General features: G+C 49.2%; 1 protein-coding gene across 2 annotated transcripts in view; it reads left to right on the forward strand.

Moving 5' to 3' along the window:
• The window catches only part of LOC147123782 (exocyst complex component 6B-like), an 860046-nt gene that overhangs the window by 685066 nt on the left and 157375 nt on the right, over window positions 1–17605 (forward strand). For both annotated transcript variants that reach the window (XM_085975948.1, XM_085975954.1), the window contains one exon: window positions 16402–16475. In XM_085975948.1, coding sequence (XP_085832074.1) covers window positions 16402–16475 — 74 coding nt within the window. The remainder of the gene's footprint in view (window positions 1–16401; window positions 16476–17605) is intronic.

The raw sequence follows: 17605 nt of genomic DNA on the forward strand, positions 1-17605 counted from the left end.
AGGGTGCAGAGAAGATTCACCAGGATGTTACCTGGGATGGAGCGCCTCAGCTATGAAGAAAGACTAAACAGGCTGGGGTTGTTTTCCTTGGAGCAGAGAAGGCTGAGGGGGGACCTGGTTGAGGTGTACAAAATGATGAGGGGCATAGATAGGGTAGACAAAGAGGAACTTTTCCCCTTAGTAGGGGGGTCAATAACAAGGGGGCATAGATTCAGGGTAAGGGGCAGGAGATTTAGAGGGGATTTGAGGAGGAACTTTTTCACCCAGAGGGTGGTTGGAGTCTGGAACTCAATGCCTGAAAGGGTGGTAGAAGCAGGAACCCTCACAACATTCAAGAAGCATTTGGATGAGCACTTGAAATGCCATTGCATACAAGGCTATGGACCAAATGCTGGAAAATGGGATTAGACTGGACAGGGATGGATGGGCGGCGCAGACACGATGGGCCGAAGGGCCTCTTTCTGTGCTGTAAAACTCTATGACTCTATGGTGAGGGTAACATGGAAGGCAACTTGACACTGAGCAGAGCCACATTGATAGTCCGTTCACACTGCAGCTTAGGCACCAAACTGCACGGAAGATGATAGTGTGGCAATCTCAACACTTCCACTCAATTGTCCGAGTTAAAGTGTGCTCTCCAGAATTACATAGAATATACAGCACAGAAACAGGCCATTCGGCCCAACTGGTCCGTGCCGGTGTTTATGCTCCACGCGAGCCTCCTCCCACCCCTCTTCATCTCACCCTATCTGCATAACCTTCTATTCCTTTCTCCCTCATGTACTTATCTAGCTTCCCCTTAAATCCATCTATGCTATTTGCCTCAACCACTCTGTAAAGGAGTTTCTCCTGAATTCCCTATTGGATTTACTGGTGACTATCTTATATTTACGGCCCCTAGTTTTAGTTTCTCCCACAAGTGGTAATGACTTCTTTACGTCATAATCTTAAAGACCTCTATTGGGTAACCTCTCAGCGTTCTCTTCTCATTCTTGAGGGAAAAGAGCCCCAGCCTGTTCAATCTTTCCTAATGGGTATAACCTCATCTAATTGTCGCTTGACCCCATTCATGCACTTCCCTGGTCACCTGTTCTGCAACTTGATTAACCTTCCGGTGAAAAAGTTCTTCCTGACTTCCCTTCTTACTTCCTCCTTTTTAACTTGTGTCCCCTGGGATTGAACCCCTCCGTGAACAATTTGCCCAGTTCAACTTTGCCAGTTCCCTTGATAATCCTGAAAACATCAATTAGCTATCACCCCAAATTCTCTTCTTGCAAAAGAAAACAAGCCCAAAAATGTTGCCTGTCACTTTAATTCTCCGCTCCACTCCCACTCTGACCTCCCTGTCTTCGACCTCTTGCATTGTTCCAATGAAGCTCAACGTAAGCTCGAGGAACAGCACCTCATCTTTCGATTAGGCACTTTACAGCCTTGTAATGCTGGAAATACTCAGCCGGTCAGGCAGCATCTGTGGAGAGAGAAACAAAGTTAACGGGGTAGATTTTCCCGAACCTGTCGGGAAGAAGGCGGGACTTCCCCTTTCGGGTTTTTGGCCCGCCTACTTCGACGTCCGGCCAATCCGCGCGATTTTCCCTTGATTGACCTTGTTGAGCCCGCCCAGCAGGCTCAGCAGACCAATTAAGGGCCACCCGGCAACAGGTGACGTCACAGACTGAAATTTCATCTGTCAAGCGTTCTTGACAGATGAAATATCAGTGTTTCACAGCTGTTTGAAGCTGCCAAACACTGACAGTCTGAGTTCTAACATGAGTCCTTCTGCACAGACTCAGTTAGAACTCTCAGCAGCACTCAAAGCTGAAGTCTGTCACTTTTCACAGATTGCAGCCGTTCAGCTTTAAGTGCCGGGTGAGTGATGTGCTCCCGACGGCTACAGGAAGAAAGGCTGTTAAGGTAAGTACAGGTAAGTAAAAGTTCTTTACACACTTTAGACACACCAAACACACTTACCTTTACACTCATGCACCCATCACTCACCTGAACACCGACATCGCGACCCCTCCAACTCCTTCAACCCGACGGCCCGCCTGCTCTAACCTGGCGTGGTTTGGAGCCGTCGGGAAACCTACAAGAAACCCCTCAAAATAGGGATTAGGCTAAAAACTGCCTGTTAACTACCTGTTAACAGGCAGTTAATTGGCACTAATCCCTGCCCGCCTGGTTTCGGCGGGTCCCAGTGCGGGGCGGGTACCCGCCGCCCCTGAAACTTACGTGGGGCAGGGTTTTGGGCAGGATGGTGTCGGGACCCTCGAATTCGGGATTTCCACCCCCCCCCACACGCCTGAAACCCCGCCTAACGGCTCCACGAAAATCTAGCCCAACGTTTCAGGTCGATGACCCTTCATCAGAACTGGAAAAAGTTAGAGATGTAACAGGTTTTTAAGCAAGTGTCGGGGCAGGGAAAGGGGGAGGGGAGGAAAGAACAAGAGGGAAGGTCTGTGATAGGATGGAAGGCAGGAGAGATTAAGAGACATTAAGAGATGGTGCAAGGCAAAAGGAGATGGTAATGGGACAAGTTAAGCAACAAAAGATGGGTCTAGAGGAGGTGTAAATGGCAATGGCAGAATCATCAACAGCTGCTGCCCGAAAAAATGGGGGCAGAGGTTATGACGTGAAATTGTTGAACTCAGTGTTGAGTCCGGAAGGCTGTAAAGTGCCTAATCGAAAGATGAGGTGCTGTTCCTCGAGCTTCCGTTGAGCTACATTGGAACAGTGTAGGAGGCCAAGGACGGAGAGGTCAGAGTGGGAGTGGGACAGAGAATTAAAGTGACAGGCGACCGGAAGCTCGGGATCATGCTTGCGGACTGAACGGAGGTGTTCCGCAAAGCGATCACTCAATCTGCGTTTGGTCTCCCCAATGTAGAGGAGACCGCATCGTGAGCAGCGAATACAGTATACTAAATTGCAAGAAGTACAAGTAAATCGCTGTTTCAGCTGGAAGGAGTGTTTGGGGCCCTGGACAGTGGGAAGGGAGGAGGTAAAAGGGCAGGTGTTGCATATCCTGTGCTTGCACGGGAAGGTACCGTGGGAAAGGAGGGGGTATTGGGGGTGAGCAAAACAACTCGCTGCATAAAATTAATTCTCCTCATTTTCCCTCTGCTTTGTACCTGCAGCCTTTATAATTACTTCAAATTTTGTATGGCGTGATGAATCCATATTGCCACTCCCAGGTGGGGTTAAGCCTCCTGGTAATGTTACCTTCAGCGTCGTACTGAGGGAGTGCTGCGCTGTCGGAGGTGCTGTCTATCAGATGAGACGTTAAACCGAGGTCCCGTCTGCCCTCTCAGTTGGACGTAAAAGGTCCCATGGCCACTATTTAGAGAGATAAGATAAGTACATGAGGGAGAAAGGAATAGAAGGATATGTTGATAGGGTTAAATGAAGAGGGGTGGGAGGAGGCTGGTGTGGAGCATAAACACCGGCATAGACCAGTTAGGCCGAATGCTGTAAAATTCTATGTCATTCTGTGTATTTCGAAGCAGAGCAGGGGGAGTTCTCCCTGGTGTCCTGGGCCAATATTTATCCCTCAACCAACCGCACTAAAGAAACAGATTATCTGGTCACTATCACATTGCTGTTTGTGGGAGCTTGCTGTGCACAAATTGGCTGCCGCGTTTCCCACATTACAACAGTGACTGCACTTCAATTTTTAAAAAGTACTTCATTGGCTGTGAAGCACTTTGGGACGTCCTGAGGTCGTGAAAGGCGCTGGAGAAATGCAAGTTCTTTCTTTAGCTGTTTCTGATGGATGTGCTCTGTTAAAGGAAAAATCCAATCCTGCCCCTATCCTTTAGGATGCTGAGTCCTTGCTGGATACAGTTATACATAAAAATACCTGGAGGTTAGACGGAACAGGCCATTCGGCCCAACCTGTCCGTGTCGGCGTTTACCTTCCACACGGGACAATAGTCCGAATCCACGGACGCTGACAGGCTTTCCAGCTGGGTATTCCATTCCACCATGGGGGGCAGCGTAGTGGAGGCTGCTCTTTCACACCCCCTCCTCCTTCCGCGCCGCCCCCCCCCTACTCTTCAATATTCAAGACAAATCGCTGGGTAGTAATCAGGAACCCCCCCCGCCCGTAGCCCCTTGATACAGGTAGACTATCCTTTATCCGAAAACCTCTGGACCAGCCGAGTTTCGGTTTTCGGAGAATTTCGGATTTCGGAAGGTGGGTCGGCGGGGGTCCGCGGGGGGGTCGGCGGGGGTCGGGGTCCGCGGGGGGGTCGGCGGTTGTCGGGGCCGGCGGGGTCCGCGGGGGGGTCGGCGGGGGTCGGGGCCGGCGGGGGTCCGCGGGGGGGTCGGCGGTTGTCGGGGCCGGCGGGGTCCGCGGGGGGGTCGGCGGTTGTCGGGGCCGGGGGGGTCGGCGGTTCGCGGGGTCCGCGGGGGGGTCGGCGGGGGTCGGGGCCGGCGGGTCGGCGGGGGGGGTCGGCGGTTGTCGGGGCCGGCGGGGTCCGCGGGGGGGTCGGCGGTTCGCGGGGTCCGCGGGGGGGTCGGCGGGGGTCGGGGCCGACGGGGTCCGCGGGGGGGTCGGCGTGGGGTCGTGTGCACGACTTACGCTGACGCTCAGCGTAAGTCGGTGGGGGTCGGGGCCGGCGGGGGGGTCTGCGGGGGGTCGTGCGCACGACTTACCGTTTATCCGATTTTCCGAAACCGGAACCCTCTAAAAACCGAAGGTTTTTTCGTTCAGCGTAAGTCGTACGCACGACTTACGCTGAACGAAAAAACCTTTGGTTTTTAGAGGGTTTCGGTTTTCGGAAGTCCGGATAAAGGGTAGTCTACCTGTACCACAGGCTAATTGTAGCTCGATGCACAGATCAGTGACTGTACCTGGCACCTTCCTGGTCCGTAAGTGTTAACACTAAGACATAGAAACATAGAAGATAGGAGCAGGAGTAGGCCATTCGGCCCCTCGAGCCTGCTCCGCCATTCAATGAGGTCATGGCTGATCATCCAAATTCAGTACCCTGTCCCTGCCTTCTCCCCTTATCCCTTGATTCCTTTAGCCTTAAGAAATATATCCAACTCCTTCTTGACTATATTTAATGAATTGCCCTCAACTGCCTTCTGTGGTAGAGAATTCCACAGGTTCACCACTCTCTGGTTGAAGAAATTCCTCCTCATCTCTGTCCTAAATGGCTTACCCCTTATCCTTAGACTGTGACCCCTGGTTCTGGACTCCCCGACTATCGGGAACATCCTTCCAGCATCTAGTCTGTCTAGTCCTGTTAGAATTTTATAAGTTTCAATGAGATCCCCTCTCATTCTTCTAAACTCCAGCGAGTACAAGCCCAATCGACCCAATCTCTCCTCATACGTCATTCCTGCCATCCCAGGTATCAGCCTGGTGAATCTTCGCTGCACTCCTTCCATGGCAAGAACATCCTTCCTCAGATAAGGCGACCAAAACTGCACACAATACTCGATGTGGTCTCACCAAGGCCCTGTACAACTGCAACGGTGCCTTGTCCCCTTAATCCTTCAGGTTGCGCACTTGTATATAACTTGGGGGGGGGCGGGGGGCACCACGACATCAGCTGTCTGCTGAATCGCAGCGGGGGCAGCCGAGAGAGAGAGGGAGATGAAAAGCCGACGTAACGTTGGTTTGGAATGCCTTGAATTGCTGTGTCTGCAGTATGAATAGAGAGAGAGAGAGACCGGCCCTGTCTTTGGGGGGGGGGGCGGGGGGGCGATAGAAATAAGACACACAAAGCCTTGAGAATGGCGGTTTTTTTTTTTGCAGACACTGAATAGCAGGTGCCTCCTAACCTGAGTACTGGGGGCAGGTGACCTCTCCCGCCCAGAGAGACTCCGTTCACATTACAGTCACTGTAATTGAGATTGATCGCGGTGCCTTAACCCTGCTATTTTTCACTGTCCTCCTGAGTGTTTGGACGCTAAGAATGGGGACACTCAGACAAAGTGGCTTCACTCTCGAGTAAAATAACCCTTTTGTCGGAGTTGTGTTTATGATGTAATGGGGAGCATCAGTTGCAGAATTAATAAAGGTTTTGTTGTTTTTTATTTTCCCATGTTCAGTGAAGAAAAATAATAGTTCCCAACTCCGTCCCCCTCCCTCCTTCCCTTTTTAAATTATACGTCTTCAGCTACTTCAGTTTTTAAAGCATTTTGATATATTTCAGCCTGTTCAGGACAGTCGCGAATTAGGAAGATTGACTGCAATGAGAAGAGAGAGGGCTCCTGCTATCTGTACTCCAGACAGCTGGTCCTTGTATTGAGATAAATACCCTCCTAATGGTTATTAGGTCTCCTTAGTTCTATAAACTCACCAGAAACTCATGAAAAATTACTGTTCAGTTTATCGTTCTCGGGTGACAAGCTCCGTTTGGAACTATCCAGGACCCGAGCACTGCAATTACTTATCCTTTATCCTGCAGGGTAGGAGTAAATAGGGAATCATTAGTATGGCAAATGAGCCTGGGGAGGGTGAGTTAGGACAATGTATAGAGGGCAGAACTGGTGCTGAATTTTGGTTGGGCGGACGGAGCGAGTGAATGGATCAATTAGGGATCGCAGAGTTGGCCAGGGAAGAATAAAGAAAGACTTGCATTTATATAGCGCCTTTCACCACCTCGGGACGTCCCAAAGTGCTTTACGGCCAATTAAGTACTTTTGAAGTGTAGTCACTGTTGTAATGTAGGAAATGCCAATTTGTGCACAGCAAGCTCCCACAAACAGCAGTGTGATTATGGCAAAAACAGGAAGGCAGAGTATTATTTGAATGGCAATAGATTGGGAGAAGGGGAAGTGCAAAGAGACCTGGGTGTTCTTGTGCACCAGTCGCTGAAGGTAAGCATGCAGGTGCAGCAGGCGGTTAAGAAGGCAAATGGTATGTTGGCCTTCGTAGCAAGAGGGTTCGAGTACAAGAACAAGGATGTCTTGCTGCAGTTGTACAGGGCCTTGGTGAGACCGCACCTTGAGTATTGTGTGCAGTTTTGGTCACCTTACCTGAGGAAGGACGTTCTTGCCATGGAGGAAGTGCAGCGAAGATTCACCAGGCTGATACCTGGGATGGCAGGAATGACGTACGAGGAGAGATTGTGTCAATTGGGCTTATACTCACTGGAGTTTAGAAGATTGAGAGGGGATCTCATCGAAACCTATAAAATTCTGTCAGGTCTGGACAGACTAGATGCAGAAAGGATGTTTCTGATGGCCGGGGAGTCCAGAACCAGGGGTCATAGTCTAAGGATAAGGGGTAAGCCATTTAGGACTGAAATGAGGAGGAATTTCTTCACCCAGAGAGTGGTGAACCTGTGGAATTCTCTGCCACAGAGGGCGGTGGAGGCCAGTTCATTAAATATATTCAAGAAAGAGTTGGATATATTTCTTGAGGCTAAAGGGATCAAGGGATATGGGGAGAAGGCAGGGACAGGGTACTGAATTTGGATGATCAGCCATGATCTCATTGAATGGCGGAGCAGGCTCGAAGGGCCGAATGGCCTACTCCTGCTCCTATCTTCTATGTTTCTATGTTTCTATGAACAGATAATCTGTTTTTTTGTGATGTTGATTGAAGGATAAGTATTGGCCCAGGACACTGGCGAGAACTCCCCTGCTCTTCTTCGAAATGTCCACCCGAGAGGGCAGACAGGGCCTCGGTTTAACGTCTCATCTGAAAGACGGCACCTCTGACAGTGCAGCACTCCCTCAGCACTGCGCTGGGAGTGTCAGCCTAGATTTTTGTGCTCAAGTCTCTGGAGTGGGTACTTGAACCCACGACCCTCTGACTCAGAGGCGAGAGAGAGAGAAAAGAAAGAAAGACTTACATTTCTATAGCGCCTTTCACGACCACTGGATGTCTCAAAGCGCTTTACAGCCAATGAAGCACTTTGGAAATGCAGTCACTGTTGTAATGGTACCCGCTAGTGCTGCCCACTGAGCCACGGCTGAGAAACTCTGGGCAACAGAAATTCGGATTAGGGGTGAGATGAAGTAAAGTGGGAGGAGACTCGTGTGGAGCATAAATACCGAGCAGCTGAGCTGAAAGGCCTGTTTCTGTGCTGTACGTTCTGTGTAGTTCTTCTTAAAGGTTGAGGAAGCCGAGTTTATTTACTTTGGTAAAGAGATTTTGAAGTGGCCTAATTAAAGTTTTTCAGGATTATGAAGGGAATTGGTGGGTTCAAGTAGCAGGGGACACAAGTCAAAAATGTGGAAGTTAGGAATAAGAAGGGAAAGCGGGGTAACTCTGTCACCAAAAGGGTATTAGAGAGGTGAGATAAGCTACCAAGGAAGGTCTTTCTGGGGACCAAAGACAATTCATTCTATATCTGGATAGCGAAGGAGTTAGAGGATGTCAATTGGTGCGATTGAGATCAGTCAAAGAAAGGAAGAGATTTGGGGCCCAATGGCCTTTTCTTCTTTCTCTGTGAGAATCCTGAAGCCTTACTTTGTATTTAATTGGCAAAATTTACTTGTTTCCATCTTTCCGTGTGAGCTGTGCGATTCAGGCGATGATCAGTCAGAGAAATATCCGTTGAGAATGACACCCCCTGCCCTCCGCCCCGAAGGCACTGTCTCGTGCAGGGGTTTGGTCGTATGGCACCAGCTGTCCTCTGGTACCTTGCCCGAGTGGTGATTTATCATGTGCGAGTGTTCTCGTTTTCTCTTTCACTCTTTCTCATTCTCTCTCTCTCTCAATCTCTATCTCTCCCACTCACTTCCTCTCCCACTCTCTTCCTCTTCCCTCTCTCTCTCTCTCCCCTTCCCCTCTGCCCCCTCTCTTTCTCTCTCAGTGTATTTATCTGTATCTCCCCCTCTCTTCCCCCGCCCCTCTCTCTCACCTTCCCCTGTCTCTCTCTCTCTCTGCCCCTTCTCTCTCTTTCTCACAATCTCTATCTCTCTTCCCCTCCCTCCCTTTCCCCCGTCTCTCTTCCCTTCGCCTCTCTCCTCCCTTCCTCTCTCTCTCTCTCTCTCTCGTTTCCCCCCTCCCTCCCCCTCTTTAATGAGAACATCAGTATCTCTGCTGTTGGTAGTGATGATAGAGTTTCATAAATGTAACAGTGAAGATTGTTAATTCAACATAGAGGGACAGCAACTTGGTCTGCCACTTGACTAGGGCGGTCTGGAACTGAGATAGTGGTGGTTGAATGCCCGCAGATCAATCACTAGCGCACATGTGGTCATGAATTGTCCTTGTAGTAGACGTCCAGGTGAAGGATCCTAGTGTGGACTCTACCTAAGGGAAGCAATTAAGCTCAAGTAAACCCTCAGAATATAAATCCATAAATTATCTCTCTGATGTACACAAATCACTAAAGGCTAGTGCACAGGTACTGGAATGTTGGCCTTTACCTCAAGGGGATTGGAATACATAGATACATAGATACATAGAAGATAGGAGCAGGAGTAGGCCATTCGGCCCTTCGTGCCTGCTCCGCCATTTAATGAGATCATGGCTGATCCTTTAATTCAGTATCCCGTCCCCGCCTTCTCTCCGTAACCCTTAACCCCTTTTGCCCGTAGAAATATATCTAATTCCCTCTTAAATATATTTAATGAGCTGGCGTACACTGCCCTCTGTGGCAATGAGTTCCACAGGTTCACCACTCTCTGAGTGAAGAAATTCCCCCTCATCTCTGTCCTAAATGGTTTAGCCCTTATCCTTAAATTATGTCCTCTAGTTCTGTTCTCACCCGCCAAGGGAAACATTCCTTCTGCATCCAGTCTGTCTAGACCTGTCAGAATTTTATACACTTCTATGAGGTCCCCTCTCAATCTTCTAAACTCCAGTGTGTACATCCCTAAACTACATAGTCTCTCCTCATAGGTCATTCCCGCCATTCCTGGTATCAGCCTGGTGAATCGCCGCTGCACCCCCTCCATGGCAAGAACATCCTTCCTCAGATGAGGCGACCAAAACTGTACACAGTACTCGAGGTGTGGTCTCACCAGTGCCCTGTACAGCTGCAGCAAGGTATCCCTGTTCCTGTATTCTAACCCTTTTGCTATGAAGGCCAGCATACCGTTTGCCTTCTTGACCGCCTGTTGCACCTGCATGCTCGCCTTCAGTGACTGGTGTACAAGAACACCCAGCGTGAGGTAGTCTGGAGCAGGAGTCTCAGGTTCAATGAGTGGGCTCAGGTCAAACTGAGACCCTTCCCAAACTTGCTAGAAATGGAAGATACTGTTACTTGTATATGGATGGCGAGTGCGCACTCGGTCAGTTAGTTCAAATTGAAAGGATTCATGCCACAATAGTCTATCCTTTGATTCTAATAGAAGGTGGCAGTATTATGAAGGAACAACAACAACACCTTGCATTTTTATAGTGCCTTTAACGTAATAAAACGTCCCAAGATGCTTCATAAGGCAAAAAATTTGACAGGGGCAAATTGTTCACAGTGGTGAAGGATTGAAGTCCACAAAGACTCTAGATAAGAATGAGGTTTGTTGAGGGGGGAATTATAGTCATAGTTTGGCCACCATGATGGTTTGCCATTCTCTGACCTCAGCCCGCTTTCCCTCTCCTTCCCTTTCACCAAAATCCCACAGGAAGAACTTCAGCTCCACGCCCTCCTTCCCTCACAAGGCCCCACCCAAGAGATTTGGTTCCTCGTGCTTGACCCCACCCTGCATGCAGCGGCCAGCTCCCTGTCTCGACTGACCCCGAGTACAACAGCCAGCTTCCAACCCAACCCAACTCAAACCCTGGGTGTAGCATCAACTTCCCACCTTAAATGCAGCAGGCACTCAAAACTCTGAAGCTAGATGGGGAGTAAACACAGGGCAATGAATTCTGTTAGAATGGTGGCACGATTTATTTCTGTTTGAATCGCGTTTGTGTTCATGGTGGCTGAATTTATTTGGGCTCCTTATGAATAAATATTGGTCACATTTATTGATCTGGTGGTTATCTGATTATATTATATAAACATCCATAGATCAATAAATAATGCATCTCTTCTTAGGCAGTCCCTCGGAACCGAGGATGACTTGCATCCACACTAAAAATGAGTTCTCAGGTGACTGATGAGTCCAATGAGGGACCTACAGTCTCTGTCACAGGTGGGGCAGACGGTGGTTGAAGGGGCGGGTCGGTGGGGTGCTTGGGTTGACGTGTGCTCCTTGCGCTGCCTGCGCTTGGCTTCCGCTTGCTCCCAGCAAAGAGACTCGAGGTGTTCGGCACCTTCCCGGATGCTTCTCCTCCACTTTGTGCGGTCTTGAGCCAGGGATTCCCAGGTGTTGATGGGGATGTTACACTTTTTCAAGGAGGCTTTGAGGGTGCCCTTGAAGCGTTTCCTCTGCCCACCTGGGGCTCTCTTGCCGTGCCGGAGCTCCGAGTAGAGCGCTTCTTTTGGGAGTCTCGTATCGGGCATGCGGACAATGTGACCCGTCCATCGGAGCTGATTGAGCGTGGTCAAAGCTTCGATGCTGGGGATGTTGGCCTGAGCAAGAATACTGACGTTGGTATGACTATCCTGCCAATGGATTTGCAGGATCTTGCGGAGGCAGCGTTGGTGGTACCGCTCCAGTGCTTTGAGGTGCTTGCTGTATATGGTCCATATCTCTGAGACATACAGCAGGGCGGGTATCACTGCTGCTCTGTAGACCATGAGCTTAGTGCCGGGTTTCTTCAATAATGCATCTATTTGGTATCTGTATAAATACAAGCTATAGTTGTTCAACCGGTTCCACACATCTAACTGTGGTCTTTGATGCATTATCGAAAGAAAGAAAGACTTGCATTTCTACAGCACCTTTCACGACCACCGGACGTTCCAAAGCACTTTAAGCCAGTCAAGTACTTTTTGAAGTGTAGTCTCTGTTGTAACATAAGAAACACGGCAGCCAATTTGCACACAGCAAGCTCCCACAAACAGCAATGTGATAATGATGTGATAAATAGTGCCGTGGGATCTTTTACATCCACCTGAGAGAGCAGATGGGGCCTCGGTTTAACGTCTCATCTGAAAGATGGCACCTCTGACAGTGCAGCGCTCCCTCAGTACTGCACTGGGAGTGTCAGCCTAGATTTTTGTGCTTGAGTGTCTGGAGTGGGACTTGAACCCACAACCTTCTGACTCAGAGGCAAGGATGCTACCCACTGAGCCACAGCTGACACTAATTGAGGACCAAGCCACACTGCCCCAGCTATCACTTTGCAGCCAGGTCCCTGCCTCCTCACTCTGTTTTGGATATGTAGAAACATATAGAAGTTACATCACGGAACCAAGCCGTTTGGCCCAACACGAGCAAATAGTACTAGTTACAGTCACCCGCCCTCTTCCCACATCCCTTGAATTTCCTTTTTCCTTCATTCTCCTTCCCACTCTAATCTTGTGGCGGGCTTGGTGGGTGGGGAATTTCCGACTTCTGCCTGAAACAGCAGGCACCAAGCAGCTCCGGCACAGCTTGCTGGTTGTGGGTGGGTGACAGGCAAATTGGCTGGCAGGTTAAGGCCTGGGGGTGGTGGAGGGAGGGGAGCTAATTCCTGGCGGGACTGGACTACGGTAGGAGGCAGTGGGCCCCAGTATTTAGCGTTCTTCTAACAAAAAAGCCCCAATTTTTCAAATCTTTCTTTCTTATTGTATTTCCTCATGTCAGGCAGCATCCGAGTTTCTACCCTCTCTAAAGCCTCAATATCCTCCGTATTGGGCGTGGAGCCCAATACTGCACGCAGCACTCTAACTGAGGTCTTATTACGATTTTGTATAAACTCATCATTACCTCCTGGTGGTGTTGGCTTGGAGAAGAAATCCTGGCCAGGACACCAGCAGGAAACCCTGCACTACTTTATTCCCGTAGGATCTTTTACATCCGCCTGAACAGGCAGAGTCTGGTATCGTATCTCGTCCAACACACAGCACCTTCAATACTGTTTTCACAATACTGTACTTTGTATTTACAGCCCAGAAACAGGCCATTCGACCCAACTGGTCCATGCCGGTGTTTATGCTCCACACGAGCCACCTCCCAACCTTCTTCATCTCACCCTATCCTTCTATTCCCTTCTCCCTCATGTGTTGATCGAGCTTCCCCTTAAATGCATCTATACTATTTGCCTCAACCACTCCCTGTGGTAGCGAGTTCCACATTCTCACCGTTCTCTGGGTAAAGAAGTTTCTCCTGCATTCCCTATTAGATTTATTGGTGACTGTCTTATATTTACAGCCCCCAGTTCTGTTTGCTAAGGGAGGAGTATTGGCCAGGACACCAGGAGGGAAGCTCCCTGTTTCCCCTCGAATAATGCCATGGGATCTTTAATGTCCCGCTGAGCAGGTAGACAGAGCCTCAATTAACCAAAAGATGGCAACCCTGACAATGTAGCACTCCCTCAGTCCTGTACTGTGGTTCTAGCCTGCATTGTCTACTTACCTCCCACTGTATAGTGCAGATCAGAAACCAGTTGCTCTGATTGGAGAGAGGGGCCCACTATCTGCTTAATATTTTGAGCTATCTCACCCGGGACAGAATTCATTTTGATGAGGGGATCTTTCCAATAAATGAGTTTGCAATACCGAGGGTTCAGCTCCATTCCTATTCATCGGTTACCAGCCTGACTACTGGCACTGTCCGTCAAGGAAGAAAGAAAGAAAGACTTGCATTTCTATAGCGCCTTTCACGACTTCAGGACGTCCTAAAACGCTTTACAGCCAATGAAGTGCTTTTGAAGTGTAGTCACTGTTGTAATGCAAGAAAACGCGGCAGCCAAGTTGCACACAGCAAGGCCCCACAAACAGCAATGATAATGACCAGAGAATCTATTTTTAGTGATGTTGGTTCAGAGATAAATATTGCCCCTCTTCGTAATAGTGCCGTGGGATCTTTTACATCCACCTGAGAGGGTAGACGGAGCCTCGGTTTAACGCCTCATCCAAAAGACGGCACCTCCGACAGTGCAGCTCTCCTTCAGTACTGCACTGAAGTATCAAGTCTCTGGCGTGGGATTTGAACCCACAACCTTCTGACTCAGGCGAAGGTGCTACCCACTGAGCCACAGATGAGAAGGTAAAGCACAGAAGGGGATAAAACCCGTTCGTCTCATCAAAGAACTGTTTCCAACAGTGGACGCAGTAACGCCCTAAACATTACCTTACTAAGCTCATGCATGGTTAGGTTGAGCCAAAACTGCTCAGTGGAACAAAACAATCGCCCTTAATCAGCTGCGCAGGGGCTATCCAAGCCATGGAACCATTGCACGCTAAGATCACTGCCTGGAGGCACAGCTTCTATTCACTCCAGTTCACCAGATGACACAGAATGGATGACCAAATTGGACGTTGACATTTAATGTTGCTTTTCAAGCTGCCATGCCAAAGAAGACTCCGCCCGCAGATGAGATTTGCAGGAACCCATCAGCAGAGAAACCCTCCTGTTCCTTCATTGTCGCTGGGTCAAAATTCAGGAACCCCCCCCCCGCCCCCCAGAGAATTCTCTGCCTCAAAGGGCAGTGGATGCTCAGTAGTTGAGAATATTCAGGGCTGAGATCGATAGATTTTTGGACTCTAGGGGAATCAAGGGATATGGGGTAGGGCAGGAAAAGGGAGTTGAGGTCGAAGATCAGCCATGATCTTATTGAATGGCGGAGCAGGCTTGAGTAAGGCATGTTACTGTGTCCGCCAGCTGAACGGAGGGTTAACCGTGCCTTCAAAACCACGGGCAGAGGGATATGATCCAAGCACTTATGGTTTTTGACCATTGGTATGGCGACGTTGTATTTAGCTTCCTACAGGCAGAGTGAAGAAGACCCTGCAGTGTCTTTTAATCAGTTTTATTGGAGGCTGAGAGAGTGCGAGTGCGGTTAGGTACAGCCTCTGCAATTCTAAAGCAGCATAGACTTGCTTTGGAAAAGAAGACCGCCGAACATATTGTTCCAAATGTTAAATAAATGTACTGATACGAAGATATATATATAAAATTTAGTTTCATTTTGGCTTTGAAAGTATGTGGCTCGTGGGGTCCCAGGTAGACAGAAAATCACAGGTTTAAAATTCCCTTCTAATGTAGGGTTTTAATGACTAAACAGCACATAGAAACATAGAAGATAGGAGCAGGAGTAGGCCATTTGGCCCCTCGAGCCTGCTCCGCCATTCAATGAGATCATGGCTGATCATCCAAACTCAGTACCCGGTCCCTGCTTTCTCCCCATATCCCTTGATCCCTTTAGCCTTAAGAAATATATCCAACTCCTTCTTGAATATATTTAATGAACTGGCCTCAACTGCCTTCTGTGGTAGAGAGTTCCACAGGTTCACCACTCTCTGGGTGAGGAAATTCCTCCTCATCTCTGTCCTAAATGGCTTACCCCTTATCCTTAGATGATGTCAAGCTCAAAAGTCTATTGGTTGCAACAAAAGTCTGTTTTTTCTCCGGTCCGATTAATAGAGAGGAAGATGTCTCCGCATCGCTCTCGCTCGTCTCTCTCTGTCTCTTGTCTCCTATTCCTCCCTTTTTCGTCTCTTCATCTGAGTCTGTCAGCTCTCCGTCTGTTGCCGGTCTCCCCTTCTCTGTCTCTGGGTCGAACGGCGTCTCTCCCTCTCTTATTTCTCTCTCTCGCCGCGTGCTCTCTCGCCCCATCGCGCTGTGTTTCCCGTCTCTCCCTCCCGCACTTTCTCACCTGCGCCTCCCCTCCTCGTCACGCTCTTGCCCCTCTATCCCCCGCGACTCTCTAATGCCTCGGGCTCTCTCCCCTCTCTTGTCTTTCTGCCTGTGCCTGTCCCTGTGTTTCTCTCTCTCGATCCCAGTTTCTTTCTCCCGACTTCCCTTTCTTTCTGCTTCATCCTTCTCACTTTCGTTTGCTCGCTGCAAGTCACAGCACCGATCTCCTCCTTTACCGTCAGACACGCTAATATTTTCCTGAAAGCTCGCTAATAACGTTAACGATATCGAGCAGTTTGCTTCCTGTTTAAATTTTCATCTTAAAACAAGTTGTAAACAGGGGGGTGCGAGGGGGAGATCAGAGCTTTTAATGTTCTCTTATTAACATTAATAAAATCAGGTGACAGGCGTGTAATTTAAAAGATCCCACAGTGTGGGCCATGCAGGACAGAAAATCAAATCAGTTCAACACAAGTGAAAGGATTTCACCAGCTGTAGATTTTATTGTGTTGAGAAACCATTCGCAAGCTGTTTGTTCGTTCGAGAAAGAAGGGAAAAGAAAAACTATGAAGCTAAAACAGCCCATGGGAATAAATTTTAGGTCGATTAGTACAGTTCCTAGCTGTCAAGGCTGGGAATTAATGGTGGTTTGATGACAGAATTTTTGACGGGTGAACAAAGAGGTGTAGGGGAGGAAGACATGATTCCTTAGAAGAATGGTCCTCCTCTAGCTTGGCCTCACTGTCTGTGCTGTCATCCGTCTGCCAATCTCCCTGTCCATGGTTGTTTAGAGATGTTTTTATCCTCTTTTCTTTCCCACAGACTTTGCCAGATCCGGACCGGTGCCTGGGTTCCAAGGGGACACGCTGCAGTTGGCCTTCATCGACTTGAGACAAGTAAGCCTTTGTTTTAAATGTGTGACTGAAGACCGCAGTGCCTGCAGGATGCGATTGACGCTCGTCCCGTCCCCCAACCCCCCACCGCTAGCCGACTCCTCGCCGGGGCCTTGCCCGCTGTTGATGTTCGTTTTCTTTATTTGTTGACTTTCGGGCCTTCGAGTAAAGCCTGAGGCCTGACCAGCCAGATCTAACCCCCCCCCCCCCTCCACCCCCCCATCTCCGAGCACGGAAGAGCCATTGTGGCGGCCCTTAGCTCAGCAGCTCCACAGTGAGGCACTGGAGCGACTCTCTGGGAGGGTCGACACTAAGCAGGTGTTTGGTATACAGGGAGCAGTGGTGCAGGGACCACCTGCTTGGCAGACTTTTTGTTAAGAGAGATAATGTCCGGAGAGCGAATCAAAGGAAGGGAGAAGAATTAGCATTCTGTCACGACCACTGCCGACCATTCTTTCCAAGCTTGGTGATAGAGTGCTGCACTATAAAGATGACTTGCAGCCAGCCTTGCCCCACCTATAAGGCTCTCTTACCACCAGTGACGTCATTACAGCAGGTACCTATACAATTTTTTTCTTTTCTATAACTTTGCTGTGCTTGCGACTGAAAAGAGCAACTCAATCCAGCAATCTCCTGGGACAGCAGTGGGCGTGCCACGAAAATAAAAAGGGGACCCTTGTCCTGTCATCTTTTCAGTTCGAAGATAGATGGGGGTTTGTCAGGAACTGTGAATGTAGCAGTCGCCACTGACTGATGTCCTGAACCCATTACTTCACTCTGTTTTACTTCGCGGGTGGCACGGAGGGGGGGCAGGGGGCGGCATCGCACTCACTCATTAGCGCCGCGGTCTGTGTCTAATCCCTTTTCACGGGTTTAACTGCTGTTTTTTTTTTTTATTTACATATATTTTGTTTTTGGAATATCGAATCGAGCACAGTCGTAACTTATCTCGAGTTTTCAGACCTTCCTGTCGAAGTGTTTGTCTGCCGGCCTTTAGTAATGAGGGATGCACTCACGAGGCTCCTGGAGTAGCTTTTTAATCAGACGACCGAGCACTGGGTTTAAAGTGCCCGCAGTTTGGCGGAGGAAGTGCTCCGCGCAAAAGCACACACATCCTTAGAATCATACAGCGC

The sequence above is a fragment of the Somniosus microcephalus genome, chromosome 2, assembly GCF_052327205.1.
Source record: "Somniosus microcephalus isolate GS21.2 chromosome 2, FLI_Smic_1.0, whole genome shotgun sequence".
NCBI lineage: Eukaryota > Metazoa > Chordata > Chondrichthyes > Squaliformes > Somniosidae > Somniosus > Somniosus microcephalus.